At 40.0% G+C, this 15,754-nt stretch overlaps 1 protein-coding gene across 3 annotated transcripts in view; it reads left to right on the top strand.

Moving 5' to 3' along the window:
• Positions 1-2,702: 2,702 nt before the first annotated feature.
• cacna2d1a (calcium channel, voltage-dependent, alpha 2/delta subunit 1a) overlaps positions 2,703-15,754 on the top strand; it is a 114,013-nt gene continuing 100,961 nt past the window's right edge. For all 3 annotated transcript variants that reach the window (XM_042510981.1, XM_042510980.1, XM_042510979.1), the window contains exon 1: positions 2,703-3,029. In XM_042510981.1, the coding sequence (XP_042366915.1) occupies positions 2,950-3,029 (80 nt within the window). In that variant the 5' untranslated portion in view covers positions 2,703-2,949. The remainder of the gene's footprint in view (positions 3,030-15,754) is intronic.

Genomic DNA, 15,754 nt, shown 5'->3' with positions numbered 1-15,754 from the left:
CTTTTTAAAAATGTCCAGAAAACTATATTTATCATAATTGTAAAAAAAAAACCCCAAACTTATAAAATATACATAATATGTATGTATTTTTTTCTTTACTTTTCTGCACTTTCTTCCAGGTAATTTTTTTGTTTTTGTTTTTTATGCTTATTTTCAGATGATTTTCTTGTAACTTTTTTCTTTCGCAAAATTAGAGTCCTGTCTTGTGAAGTTGCTTATTGCCTTCTACTTATGTTTTCAAAAGAAGTTAAACCATTTTACCCAGGTTTCAAATGGTTAACCTGCCATGCCTCCTCACTGTTTCTCTGCAAATACACTCCTCTCCCCCACCTCCAAGCCCTGCCTGGCAAGAGGTCCCAGTGGAGAAGCTTTTTTATTAGTTATAGTGAAACCTGAGTAGGGGGACATGGTCTGCTATTTGCACAGTAAATCTATTTGTGCGATTCATATAACAGCAGGTAAGCAGCCTTGTTTGTCTGTGTTGACCCTCAATGGCGAACATATTGAACTCATACACACTCCAACTCCACACAAACATGCAGACAAGAAGAATAAGATCAGAAATAATAACTTTGGGGTCCCATAATAAGCGAGGAGCTCTGAGGAAATTAGTCAGAGATTAGTTTTGTGTCTGACAAGGGGCTTTGGAGAGAAACTCATTAGAAAGTACAGTATATTCTTCTGGTATTTACCTTGCTGATTGTCCCAGCAAAAGTAGAATGTCACTTCATATTAAATTTTCCACATCCCTTGGAGCAGGCGGAATTTATTATCACATTTCTGCATAAACGGATGCGCAGCACTGCCGCAAATTAAATGAAGGGTTATAATAATATACATAATAAAACAGAGGACATTTATTAGATTGAAATTGTGAGTTTTTCTTAAGATGTTTCGCTGAATCCAATTTGGAAAGTAGTCTCAGGTTGAGGGCCCAAAAAAGTTCTCAAAAAGTCTTCCTCTCGTTTTTGTAATCCACTCCAGATGGCTTCTGCCTTTTTATTTTCTTTCTCCACATCCATTCCACGCCACTATTTTCAGTCTGATTTTGGTGGGTAAACAACTTTGGTCAAGACCAGAGTTTGATTAGGGCCCGAGCATGAACTGTAAATTTGGTGGTAAATTTGGTGTGTCTGATCTTAACACCTTTGTGATGAAAAGTTATAAAAGGTCCATGCAAAACCTTTACGGTTTTCCATTGGTGCAGAGTTTTCATGTTTCCCCGTAAAACGGGGAATTGGTTATAATCTTCCTGGAACTTCATATGTTTGATGAGGGTGCTCCCTGAATACATCTGTATAACAATATTCACTAGTCGTAATAGTGCCTAGTTGTGAAGATAATAGGTTTTCCTTCAACGCCATTGCTATGGCAATGCAGTATGAACGCCAAAAAGGATGTTGTTGTAACTTCACATTGCATCAACCGACTGGCCCCAAATTTTACAGGTGTGATCATGCTACAGACCTGAAGATATCAGCATGTCAATTACCTGTCATACTCACTGTGCCACCTACTGGCAACAGAACATCAGCCTTGAGACCACAAAGTCTGACAATCTCATGCAGACAAACTCAAATACTTCTTTCAAATGTCTTCATAAAACTCACTTTTAGTGTTTGGCTGGTCATATTAATGGTTAATTTTGACAGAATTTCATCCTATTTTATACCTTGAACATGTTTTCTTAAATTTATTGTTGTTGTTTTATAAAGCACTTTGGAACTTCTTTTTAAATGAGCTAAATAAAGTAAGTTATTTTCATTATTATATAGAAGAGGTGATGCCCAGGGGCCCATTGTCTCACTATCTGCCCATGGCTATCATGCCAGAATTGATATGTGCAGCACTGTCCATCTTCTACTAAGTTTTAAAAAACTAATAAATATAAAAAAAGAGTTAGAGTTTTGTAGGCTATAGTCAAATAGAAAATGTATTCTAACCAAAGAAACTATAATTCTTCTTTATATAAGTTGTTGTTTCCTCTGATTATCATCAGCTAGATGCCATTTTAAGGCTGATAAAAAAGGGAGACTTGCCCATTAGTCGAAATGACAAGTATAGGCGGTGGGCAGGAAGGTGGCTGCATGGTGGCGAGGTGTTTGTGCCAAGTGCCCGGTGCTTGATAAGCCGAGAAAATCACGCGTAATTGCTGCTGCGCGTGGTGGGCCCGGAAACCTATTTGTGCGTCAGCAGAAACACAAACACAAAAAATCCGTACACTGTAAAAAATGTCAATAATAGTCATCCACATTTCAGAAGTTTACATGGTTTATCATCTAGTGTAATTTTTATTTTTTGATTTGAAGCAAAATTCGACCAGTGGATTCATATTGTTTCAGTTTTTCTTACTTTAGAATTTTCACAGGACAAAAAAAGTTAACATCTTTGGTGAAATAAAGCAGAATATATCATGGTATATGTGTCTCCTAAGCCACAAAAATTCAAAAACATATTGAAACGCATTATATTTTACCCACTTAAGTACACTTTCCCGCGTGTCCAACACTAATAAACCTCGTTGTTAAACGACGCTGATCATGTTTTTTTTTGTCTTTTTTTGCAGTGTGCGGAGGGGCACCACTCTGCCGGCCGAGCTGAACATCTAAATGCGCCCTCCCCTTTTCTCTTTTTCTTTTTTGACACACGCCGTAGATCCACTCTAATAGCCTATCGCAGTTTGAGACACTCAGCTAACAGTCACACACAAACACACACAAACGCGCGTGCACTGCTGAACCAAAAAAAGCACACTCCTCAACTCCACCGCTGCTGGGGGGAGGGAGGGACACAGATACCAGATGAGATTTGTTTCCAAACGCGCACCGATGGCGGTGTAAGGCGTTTGGTTGAGAAGTGCGCACGGTGTTGTGGATTTGTGAAAGCCCCCCTTTTTCGTGCATCTTCTTCCTGCCTGGATCCTGGTGACGGGGGAATTAAAACAAAGATATGGATTACTCAGTCTGCCTACTTCTACTCCTGTCAACCGTTTCGTCTGTGTCGACCGGACAATTCCCAACAGCACAGATGTGAGTACAGCTTCATAACAGCCTGTTGGCTTTTCAAAGTCTTGGGTGACATGCTGTGTGGTAGTTTTATTTTTCACGGGCAAGAATTGTTTCTGAGACGTTTCTGCGCTACACTGAAAGATAAAAGTTGCATTGAAAAATCGTTTTTAACTGTTTAAATTGCTGTTGGTGAAACATTATCCTCGTAGCGTCTCAGCAGAAGCAGAAAGCGTTTCCTCTTCTGCCAACTGATGATGATCGCACATTACTTCGGATACAACTTTACCCTGTGAAACATGAGATTCAAAGCTGCCGTCCATTTGTTGCCAGCTTGCAGCTGTGAGACATGTGGTTTGCTGTCAAATGAATCACTCCGGGGAGGTGGACTGAGGTCTGAATGTGGCGTTTCCAAACTTTTCCTGCAGCATCTCTACATGCAGGCACATTAGACCACAGTTTTTCTGAGGGATCTGAGTGTTTTTTCTTGATAAATCAGGTTGATTTTACAGTACAGGGCAGTTGATGGTTAATTGAACTGTTTTGAAACAAAACTGCCAAAACATTCAGTGGATTCAGTGTCTGAAATGGAGATTTTTGGTGGGATTTTTATTTCTGTCCTCTGTGATGGTAAATTGAATATCTTTGGATTTCATTTCCGTTGGTCAAATAAGACAAGCAATCTGAAGAAGTTACCTTGGCCTCTGGCGAATAGATTTTTTGCTGTTTTTTTTTTTTTTTTGATTAATCATAGAATATGATGTAATCGTTGATTCAGAGTAGCATTTCTAATCCCTTTGCAAACCATGTGGACAACTTGTGAGATTTGTCATCAGATTTTACTTGAAAAACTAGTATTTTTGCAGAATGGTCACACATGGTGATTGACTATCTTCTGCCGGGGAGGTATTTGTGCAGACTGTGGGCAGTGACTGATGTGATATACACAGAAAGCCAGCTTATGTCAACTAGCTCTCGTATAAATACTGTGAAATATGATATTATTAATACATTTTTCATTTTCCCAGTTCCACGCCTGTCTCCCATCTTACTGCGAGCCAGCATCTCTCTTGTTAACGTTTGTATTTTTAATGGCCAATATTGTACTATATCAGCTTGTTAGACACAAACACAGTCAGTGTCTCCTCCACGCATACTTGTTTGATATTTGGTGCAAGGTACAACTTGGTTTGTCAAAGTTCACCAAAGAGAAATTTATGTGATGCCTAGATACATATTTGCTTTGCCACAAAGTTTTTATACTTCCCTTGGCTGGTATCGAATGGAAGTGAATCGGAGGCAAGTATTCAGCAATGATAATTTTGCTTTTGTGTGAACATAACCGTATAAAGCCCAGACAAGACAAATTCATGGTGCTGGTTAGCTAGTTAGCACATTAACAAAACAACCTGATGCTGAAAGAACAAACATTATTCAGGAGTAATGCAGTCAGTGGCTAAAAAATATGAACATACTTAATGTAAAAAGTCTGTTTAGATCACACGCCTTCACTTTAGGCATTTGTTTTCTTTCCTCCCTTTTGTTTCTCCTCTTGAGCACTGAGCTGAACTGCCAATCAGAGTGATTTCCAGCGCGCTCTGCCATCTCCGAGGTCGATCTAACATACCGAACTGGCTAAAAAAAAATAGAAAACAAGGACGGAGTGGTAATGGCAGCAAAAACTAGGGTTACAGATGCTTACAGAAGGCCCGACATTAACAGATGGCCTAACCTCAGCTTGGTTTGTCAGGGCTCTTAAGGGCTCATTTATGCGCAAGTTTGTAGAAAAAACAGCAGTCTGCAACACTCCAAAAATCTTACACAATGTAAACAAAGGTGCAAAGTTTAGGCAAAGACCAGAAAAGAGATCACTGGCACTCAAAAGACTTCACAAATACATAATCAGAATGGCTTTTTTGCTGAAACATGTTCATATCAACTTTTGCCCAGAATAATTAAGTAAAGTCTAATGAGTGCCAGTGTTCTATGTCTTTTCTGCTTAACAAGTTTGTTTTCATCTCGAGTGAAATTTTGGACCCCTATATGGAGACGGACAGAGCCTCCTGTTCAAACTCATTCATTAACATCATATTTGTGCATGTTCTCTGAAAGCTTACGTACAGTATATGGACGAAATGGAGCCGTATCATCAGAGATTGTGGGGGCAGGTTAGTTTAATTCAAGCGAGATATAAAGATCTAACCTGCTGGTGTCTGTTCTTTTGCTAGTTTACAGTAATCTGTTTGCACTCAGTATCTCTTAAGTGTTTCATAATCCTTCTCCAAATATGGATGTAGAAGTACTTATTATTTACAGGTTAGTAGTTCTGCTTTGCTTTGTTATTTACTGTCACAGTATTTTTCCTTCCAACCATGACCTGAAAACTGTCTCGTTGACCTGCAGGCTGGGTTATAAACTCGAGATAAGGTTGAGATATCACTCTCCCTGTCTAAATCTGACTCCCAACCACTATATTTGGAGCGCAGCATTAATAGATGTAACAGATGATATATCCACCGTTCCTAAATTAAACAAATATGTAGGTGTGTGAGCTTGTTTAAGGCTACAGTGCTGCACCTCACACTTAATCAACAGGTTTAAGATATTCCAGATGGTTCTACCGGAGGCTGAGCTACAGCGTTTCGGTTTTGAATGCAGCCCAAGTCCGATCCCCCGGAGAGTTGGTGAGCCATGATGGCACTCAGCCTAATGGCAGAGCACAATGATGTCAGACTAGCAGAGTGGCCTGCCCACTCCCTATATTTCATGGGCACTAAGTGGATTGATCTGTGGGTTGTGTACATGATATTCACACAAGCTTGGCGAGCTGCAGACCCACTTTCACTGACACAGTTGACTTAGTGAGTGGAACTGGCAATCTGTGCCGGAAAAACAATATTAAAATTCACAACAAGATTGGCAGGAGCTCTTCTGTTTGAATTAGGCAAACTTCGTTTGGAAGATGATGCCAGAATCAAAGGAGAAAACACTCCGTCATCTCACGGAGGCTGGATTTTGACATCTGCTTCTTGGCCATTAGTAATAATGACAATTTTTTTTGCTATGGAGCAAAAAAATATCTGAAATTCTCTGTCCGTGTGTTTTTCTGCAGCCAGTCTTGGTATGCTCTTGTGGTGATGGTGATTTTGAGTGACAAGCTTCGCATTGACCCCTTACGGTGAAAGTCCCAGAGAAGCAGAGAGAAATTAGAAGAGAAACTAGAAAACAGAAATTTGGATAAGCTCATTGTTTTGTTTTGTTTTATTACTGAAAACACATGCACACTGACTTTGCCATTGTCTTCCTTTCTTTCCGTCCTCCTTTTTTTCTCACCTCCCTGTCTCATGGCTTGAAGTGTGACTGTATCTCTGGGCTCCATCTCTAACCTCACATGCCAGCATCTGTCTGCTTCAGATCTTCATGTCCCCTCTCTTTCTCTCAGCCCTCCCTCCATTCCTTCTCACTATCGTCCTCATCGCTCTCCCTTTCCGTCTTGCTCATCTCCCATCCATCTTCTTTCCGTCCGGCTCTCTGTGTATCTGTTCTTCGTCTCTCTCTCCTTTTCTTCGTTGCCCGAAGGCGGATGATTAACATCATCGAATCTGAAATGCAAAGTCTGATGTCATAGACTTGTGCCCCAGAGATCTCGGCGCCAGCAAGCACATTGAGCGATCAGGGGAGATGAAAAGAAAAGATAGAGATGGAGAGAGAAAGAGACAGCAAGGAATTGCAGACGGCTTGGCCTTCTTGATCCCATATATCTGTTTTCTATGGACATTTTTCTGCGTGAATTCTGCATGTTGACTGTTAACGCCCTCACAGCCCAAAAACACAAAGCACGTCCAAATTTTAGTGCCATCACGTGCCAACGCTTTGTGCTGAATTCAACCATCCAGTCCAAGACTTGATCATATGCTTCTCTCTGGTTTTTGTCTTAGTCACTGTCAACAGACATATTTTGTCTTCATCCTCCCTTTTTTCCACTGTCTCTGTCACCCTCTGCTCCATTTCTCCCACTCTCGCTTGTGATTTTTCTAAAGGCTAACTTGATTTCATGCTCAACCAGCTAAAGAGCCATGCTTCTCGTGTTCTCCTCGTCTCTGGCGATCAGTGGGCATAATGTGAGGAGGCACTTCATCTGAACAGAGGCAGCAACATGGGCAGTTTTGAGCTGGGTGTGTGTGCAGATACATACTGTATGTACCAAGATTCAGTATGTTTCTGAGGTGTGAATTCTGATCACACAAGGTCCAGACAAGATACAGACAGCTGTCAGTGAACTTTCTGATAAAGCAAAAATAAATTTTATGAGATTGTCACACCACAGAAAAATATGTCACTAAACACAAACTTTAAATGATTAAAAATATTCCCAAGTGTATACATTAGGTTTCTTTCCTTTGAGATGCTGGAGGCGAGTCCACTGAAAGAGCTGAAACAAAGAATGAGCCACTGTGAAGCGACAGACTCGTTAGCAGCTAATGAAGAAGCACAAAGCACACACACCTGAGCCATAAGAATGAGCCGCCACACAGTGACAGACTTAGTACAAGTTTCCTGCAGGTCCTTAAAAAGTTTTAAAAGGTATTGAATTAATTAATCTAAAAATAAAGCCTAATTGGCAGTAAAATGTCTTAAATCATTCTTTTGAAAAGACTTAAAGAAATGTGTAGAAATCAGAGGTGGAATTTTTATTTATATTTTTTTTCTGACATTGCATTGAAAAAGTCCCAAATAATTGGATATGAATACTGGATACAATACTGAATTACCTTCAGTATTGGTTTTTGTAAAACAGATTTGCTTAAATTCCACTTGCCTTAAAAATCCTGAAAACAAAAATGGTTAAAACTGTTAAATCATGTTACATGTACATACATGTTTTCAAGTATTTTCCAAAATATATATGGTGTACAGAAAGATATCTCTCATTTTACTAAACCAACACTTTAAATGAATAGTTTGACATTCAGGATTCTTATTTCCTGTAAAAAACCAGTGTGTAAAAATGGATTTCTGCGATGACTTGTTGGAGTCCCCACTGGTTGCCTGACAGCTTCACAGTAACGACAAGACTTTATGCCTGGCATAGAACCCCATAAAGCCACAAATTGTCATTTTTACACTTTGGGCTTTTTTTGCAACCAGCTTTTGTACAGATTCAACAAACTAGATGTTCTGTGTTAATTAGCGAGATTTATAGGTGCTGGTTAGTGGATGTTATTTCCTGTTGACAATGCCATTTCCAGTCATTATGCCAGGTAGGGTTACCAGATACCAGATATATTCAATCCTTGATATAAAACTTGCATTAAAAAATTATACTTACTCTTGATATCACAGCTAAAAAAGTTATAGGCACACAAAATAGGAAATTTTCTCGTATTTGGTACAGAAAATGTTACTCAAGTCCTCCGTTGCTTCATTGCTGGAGGGCATACCTTGGACAGCCATAGATTGAAGAACAGTTGGTTTTGGAGTTTTGGGTTGAAAATTTGATCATAGATCTGCATTTTTTTAAAATAACTATGGTACTTTTGATGTTTGATTAATGAAAATTGTGACATTTTAACCACATGGTATCAAAGAAATAGTGAAGTGTCTATACGTTTTTCAAAACAAGTGAGAAAAACTGCTTTTAAGATAGAGATACCATCCTGATTTCATGAATTAGGTGTCATTTCTTTGATGGTTGTTTACTTTCATGCATTATGTCTTCATTTCAGTCTTGACACTTGTTACATCTCAGCAGCCCGACACTGACAGAGGCCTGTAATGAATATGGCTCAGTTCCCACTTGAGGCCAGCCAGCCATATGCATCTTATTTCATGGCCAAACTTCCTGTGGATCCCAGATGCTTGGATGCACTGCTACTGAACAGTTTGCTTATAAAATTGGATATATTCCAATAAAAAAAAAATATAGAAATATGTAGATAAATATCATCATAATTTAATCTGCAATGCTACTATCAGACAAATAGTGCAGTTGTGATTTAAAAGTTGCCCTGCAGCAAAGAGAACTTGTTAATGCGTCATTGTGGCGCCAGAGGATTTGAACCAGAAAATGTGCCTATATCCCTGGAAAATCACGCCGGCTACAGTCACAGCATTCAACAAATCGGTCTTTTTTAATAATTTTACAAACTCTGTTTTATTTGTGTCAATGGAGAAAGCTGCAGGCATTCTGCTTCGATTGAATCAGAGAGCCTTGATCTTGTGTCTTGCTTCAGGAGAGGGATTTAAAATATCTCAACTAATATACTCAATGATGAAGAAAAAGAAAACAGTTGATAAATAAGATTTACCTCCGATTTTGATTCCGGTGTCAAATCTAACTTGGGATTATGACACTGATAATACGGAGAGGTTTGAGGAGCATAATTCAAATGTAATGAGCAGATGGAAATGATCAGCTCGGGCTTGTCTAGGGTTTCCTTGGCTCTGATTTGCACCTCTCAGCCACAGGAGAGTCAGTGTTAGCAGGTATATTTCAGGAGGCATGCTCTTGCCTGGAGCCAAGCAGCTGGCGGGCTATATCTGTTACAAACCTACATACAAGGGTGCGAGATCTGTGCCCATGGACAATGCCCATGGGTTTGCTCTCTACTCTCAGTTTGTTTTCTTCCTTTTAGCTTCTCTCGCAGTTTCTTTTCCAAAATTTTGTCCCTGCTCATTTTCACTCTTTATCTCTTTCTTTGTCTCCCACTCACTCCCCTTTGGATACACGTGAACCCTAGCTATATTTAGACAAGCCTCTGTCTTTGGGAAAGGGGCATTGCGTGTCCCGACTCAGTCGTGGTAAAGATACAGGACAGAGGGGTTTAGAGTGGCATTGACTTCCCATAAATCGTCCCCCTGCTCCCACGCTGATATTTTGTGAACCCTTTGTTTATGTATGGCCTCTGAGTGTTGCTTTAGTGTCTGGTTTAACCTTTTCGTTCTTGACACATATAGTCGTGCCCCCCCTCTGCACTGTATGTGAAAATTTAGGAGTAACGAAGCGACCCTAGCGCTGTATGACTTCCACACAATCCTCTGCCACATGGAAATTCCCAAGAATTTTCCATTGCAGCGTTGCCCAGGCAACCTTTGGAATAGCTAACAGCTGTTTGGTCAGGAGCCCGGTCCCGTACAGGAAGCACATCTGCATAACGTAATGTAAAGCATGGGGAGTGTAGTTTTTAAGCTGCGTTGTACATCAGGTGTCACTGCTTCCATACTTCATTGTTTATTTATTTAAAGCCTTTTATATGTCTCAAGGGACATCAAGAACAGGCCTACCAAACTAATCAATAATCAGTAAACAGTGTTCAACAAACACAGAGAGGTGAAACAGAACAAGATATAGAATAGCACGTAGGAGAGGAGCAGAGAAAGGTGTGTTTGACTGAAATTTCAGCATCGAACCCTGTGGCTCATCTTGCAGTTCTCATGGCAAGTTTTTGAGTTAGTTCTTTCTGTCTTTTAAGTTCTTCATCACATATTTCAAAAAAATAATGCCATTTTTGTGGCTCATAAAGACTTTTCCATATCTTGTTGAATATATTAGCAATGCATTGTTAAAGAGACAGTTCACCCCCAAATCATAAATACTTATTTTTCCTACTACCTGTAGTCCTGTTGATTAATCTAGATTTTTTTTTGTGAGTTGTGAGTGTTGGAGATATCTGCCATAGAGTTGTCTGCTGTCTCTAAAATAAAATGGAACTAGATCAGCTTGTTGTCCTTAAAGCACCAAAAAATCCTCAGACCTTGTTGTGAGCAGTTTCATGTAGGAACTATTTTTTTTTCTACTGAACTGCACCCACCAACCATATCACTGTGCAGAAGGAAGCATGTATCTGCTATTAGCTCACCTAGCACCCCAGAGCTAGCTCACACTACAGCTCAGCCGAGCAGGGCGCCATTAATGTTTACATCTCGTGCTGTCACGATCACAAGCTTCTTGTTCATGAGGAGACACCCGCTTTCGTCTGTGCAGTGATACAGTCGGCAAGTGTAGTTCGGTCAAACTAGTTCCATTATGTTGAAGAGGAGGCAGACATCTCCATGACCGATACCTCAAACATTCAATTCACACCAAAACACTCTAGACTGACAACTACAGGTAAGAGGAAAAATAATTATTTTTCATTTTCGGGTAAACTGTCCCTTTAAGCTAAAAGCAAGGCATAGCCCACCTGACAACCACGACAAACATTTGTCCTATTGAAAAAATGTGCATTTTTTCTGTAGCTTACCACTCAAGCTTTATACGTCAACTATCAATATCCATGCTAATTATGTTGTCAGCCTACAGACAGTTAGCTTAGCTTAGCTTACCATTAAATCAAGAAGGAAACAGCTAGACTGGCTCTGTCATCAGGTAAAATATAATTAGCTTTCTCAAAAACAGCAGATTGAGATGTGTAAATGTTGTGTAAAAGTGACATGTTGTTCTTTTGTAGAGTTTACTAACAGCTAGAGGCTTGTTTTTACACACAGCCTATGGTTAAAGTGTAAACAGAGCCAGGCTAGCTTTTTACTCCTGTTTCTGGTGTTTTATGCTAAGCTAACCATCTTCTGTCTCTAGCTTTATGTTTAGCGTATGAAATGAGACTGGTATCAATCTTTTCATTCACTTCTCAGCAAAAAGGGGAATAAGTATATTTCCCACAATGTTTCAAAAGCTTTCTTTTTAATCCATTTTCTTTAAAGTAATATATTAATTAATATTTCCAGGAAAAAAAATGATTATTCTGCACACAAAGCTCAGTGTGTGGCAAATACCCAGTAGTAATAGTGCAAGAGTGTCCATTAGCTAATTCTAAAATAAAAATTATAACTAGAAATGTGGTAAAGGGCTTAATATTAACTTGTGTTAATCACAGTAGAGGCGGTAAGTGTTTGAAATATCTCCAGTGAGACTCTACAGGCCCATTTGATGTGTAATATTTTGTGAGGGAGACGCAGAGAAAAGTGGACCCATGATGGCCTGTGATGGTTTCTCTTGAGCCCCTTAATGGAGTCATATTGGCGCATAAGAGCTGTTATCGCCAGACTACACTACACTACTACACTACACTGGACAGGGTGCCATCAGGGAAACTAGTACTCAGTACAGCACTAACAGTAGTCTGCTTGCGTAGGCGTCTAGATTGACGTTAATTGGACATTTTGGCCAGGGGGGGCTCTCTAATCTCTCTATTTATACCCATCATCCGTGAACTGTGTGTGCGTGTAGTGAGGCAAGAGGGTAGGGTTGATGTATGGATGGATGGGTCAAGAGTTTGCTCAGAAACTGTGAAGGTGACAGGGATGTGGAGGTTTAGTCATTTGAGCGGAGTACAAAATGACATGTAGCAGAGAGAAAGACGGCTGGAGGGGCAAGCATGAGCAAGAGGAGAAAAAAATAAGCTTTAATAAAAAGATTACATTTTCTGTAATAATTTTAGTCATGTTGTGCAAGTCAAATCTGTTATTTTATGTGGAGTGCCATGCATCTTAACAAGCTTTTTTGACCCATATTCATGCATGCATGCAGACAGTGTAAACCAATTAGTCGCTGTTGTTGTTCATTAGTATATTGTGCTGGAATCTCACCAGCAGGTGCGATTGCTCTGCAGCAATGACAAACACTTGCAGGTGTCACAACAATTCCTCTGCCTCTGATTTAATGTGTCCAGACACCTGCTGGGAGAGGTGATACAATGGGAGCTGTTAGTTCTGTCAGGACGTATATGCCTTTTGACATGGAGGGTGTGGACAAGGCAGACTTGGTGCTAGGGGGGCAGCGAGTGAGTCCCAGCTAGCCGTGGTCCAGAGTGTGAGGTCAAACATGGGCAAGGGTAGGGAAAGAGTCAGACCCCCGGCTCTTTGTGGCAGTCTCATGTTGCCTGTGGACAGACTGTAGATAACCAAATGGCCTGGTTTGAGTTTGTTAGTAGACATTTCGTGGAGTGGAAACTATTGCTAACCCTTTTAAAACTGGAGCAACATCACTTTTCTTGTGCTACTTTAAAAAATATTTTTAAAAAGCTATAGGGAAAATATCTAGGGGACAAAAGAAAAAGCTCAGGGAAAATGTATTATAATTATTATTACAATTACGTATGTAAATTAATAATTGTAGATATTTCTTTTGTTGCCCATTACCATAGCGGAGGTCTACAACCAAGAGGTAGTGATTCTAGTTTAGGCATTTTCTGCTCTGTTATTGAAAGGGGCAGGTGTGTCTACCTGATGGGCTACTAGGGCATCCACTAGTGATGCGTGGGTCAGAGTTTTTTAAAACCTGACCCAGCCCGGCCCGCTATGAGAGCCAACCCGCCTCACCAGACCTGTACACATATTTAATCCACTATCTGAAATGAAGCACAAACCAGCAAACCGGAGCCTAAAGTTTCTGGTAATAAACTCCTTGCTGTTGCTATACTGTGTGCCATTTCCAGTAAATGTCACAATCAATGTGTTTTCTGCTTTAAGTACAAAGGACAGAAAGGCAGTAAGCACTTAGGTTAATTCAGTGATCTCAAGCGCACAGCTGATAACCTCTGAGGTTTGTTTACATGAGCACACGGCCGACAGGTACAGTGTGGTTTGTTTGCATGACAGAAGTGAATATTTAATGGATTCGCTGTGGACAGGAGGATACGTACTGTAGTGACATGGTGTCGGGCATAAACATTTGCCAAGGGAAACATATTAAAACAAGTTACGACCGCAGAGATATAAATATGTTTAAACCTTAACAGATTTTGCTGGTGAAAAGCCAAATACGAAAGCCTGAGCGCAGCAGCGCTGATGAGAAAGGTGCTTGTTGTATGAAAGACAGAAATGGAGAGAGGTGGATCCAAAATGTAAGATGGATTATTGTATAGTGTTTCTGTAAATTACAACAGCTTAATCAGGACACTGCTTTGTGACCCACCCAGCCTGAAACCCGGAATATTTTCTAACAAGAAGCGCCCAACCCGCTGGTCAACCCACAGCCCATGCATAACTAGCACCCACAATAAAGCTAATTAACTACAAAATTTGCGTTACTAAGTATGGTGGTTAACTGAGACTTCAATTCAGTAACAGCCACTGAAATTGATAAAAGCCATTTTAGTCTGGCTTCTTGTGTTAAATATAGCAAATGTGTGTGGTTCAGCTTTGAAACAAGTCAATAAAAAGCTGTTTATTTTTTTACTGGAATTTCACCTGATAAATTAATCCCATTGCAGTCAGCTTTCTGTAATCCACACCTGCTCTGTCAGTGCATGATTGCCCACCAGCACCACCCCATCATTTGGTAATGATCTCATACAATGTCTTGTCAGCTCTTCCACAGCTGTTATACACCCTTACACAAGTGCTCGATAAAAAACTACTGTTGTCAAGGCTTCACTTAAACCCTGCTCTTCAGATCTAGGCAGGGGGCCACAGTAAAAGGCTCTGACTGACTTGCTAAGAGGAAAATGGTAGAAGTGAGGCAGAAATATCAATAACGTCTTGCCATAGAAGCTAATGAGGCCGAGAGACATTTACAAAGCCTGCAATTATGGTGTTATTGACCTCAATAAAGGAGAAGATATCATTGCTTGTCTCCTTCGTGCTCTGCAATGATACATGGGAGAGAAGGAAGAGAGGAGGAGGACAAAGCAAAGACATTTATAGCATTATGAGTTCACCGAGAGAGAAAATATGTATTAGGTAGCAAATAAAGCAATTAATTATGACAAGTTTATGAGATTAGAATGTGAGCTTTTAGCTTGTAGATTTATAACATTATACACAACAGCAGAAAGATAGTGGAGACAGAGAACTGGAAGGAATGAGAGAATAAAAAGCAAAGAATTGACATGCAAAGAAGCAATCAAGCAATGAGGTGTTGTCCCATTGCTCCAGAATCCAGCTTCTCCAAATATACAAACTCCTTGCAGTTACCTTCAGCTACCCAGCGGCATTTAAACCACCATATCCTGGGAAAGTTTTCCAACCTTCCATATGGTTTCTTGACAATTTTTGAGCCATCGATTCCAGGAGTTAATGGTGACCCTTTACAATGTTAAGAATATAAACGTTCTTATTTTTGATCATGGTTGAGTCACTGACCTCGGCTGTTTTTGCCAACTCTTCCCGTCATTTCCTATCAGTGTTTAAGCAACCAGTCCGGAGGTGATCGCCAAGTATTTGAGCCACCAATTAAAGGTGTTTTACAGATCCTTTGCTGCGTTTCCCAGCAGTGTTTCAGTCACCAATTCTCAGTGTTTTTCTCGACACTTCGCAGCATTTTGTAGTGGAATTTAGCCACCAATCTTGGATGTTTTTCACTGATCCATTCTTGCAACCACAACAAAATCTAACCACACATTTACCACAGCATTGTTAAGAAAGTTTCAACGTATCCACATCCAAATATGTACAAATGTAAGGTATTAGTGTTTTGCAGAATTGTACAATGCAAACCTTTTTTCCTGGTGATTGGGTTATCTAACTACAGGGAGTGTGTATTTTCAGAGAAATGGCACTTCAGGGTGATGGGCATTTGTGGATAACGGGCCGTTGGAGAAATAGGCTTTCAATCCAATGGGACATTTTTGGGACTAACAGGTCTTGGAATTTTGGGCTGTCGGAACAATGGGCAGTCCCCAGCAAGGAGAAGGAGGACAAACTAAACAATAGGTGGTGAATTTACACCAGAAGGATAAGATAAAGAAAGGAGGGAAAGGCAGAAAGAAAACAGGGGTAGAAAGTAGAAAGTGACTGTTTGTCTTCCACAA

Source organism: Plectropomus leopardus, chromosome 22 (genome assembly GCF_008729295.1).
Source record: "Plectropomus leopardus isolate mb chromosome 22, YSFRI_Pleo_2.0, whole genome shotgun sequence".
In the NCBI taxonomy this organism is placed as follows: domain Eukaryota; kingdom Metazoa; phylum Chordata; class Actinopteri; order Perciformes; family Serranidae; genus Plectropomus; species Plectropomus leopardus.
Note: the sequence above shows the minus strand (reverse complement) of the source record. Positions and strands in the feature narration are given on the sequence as shown.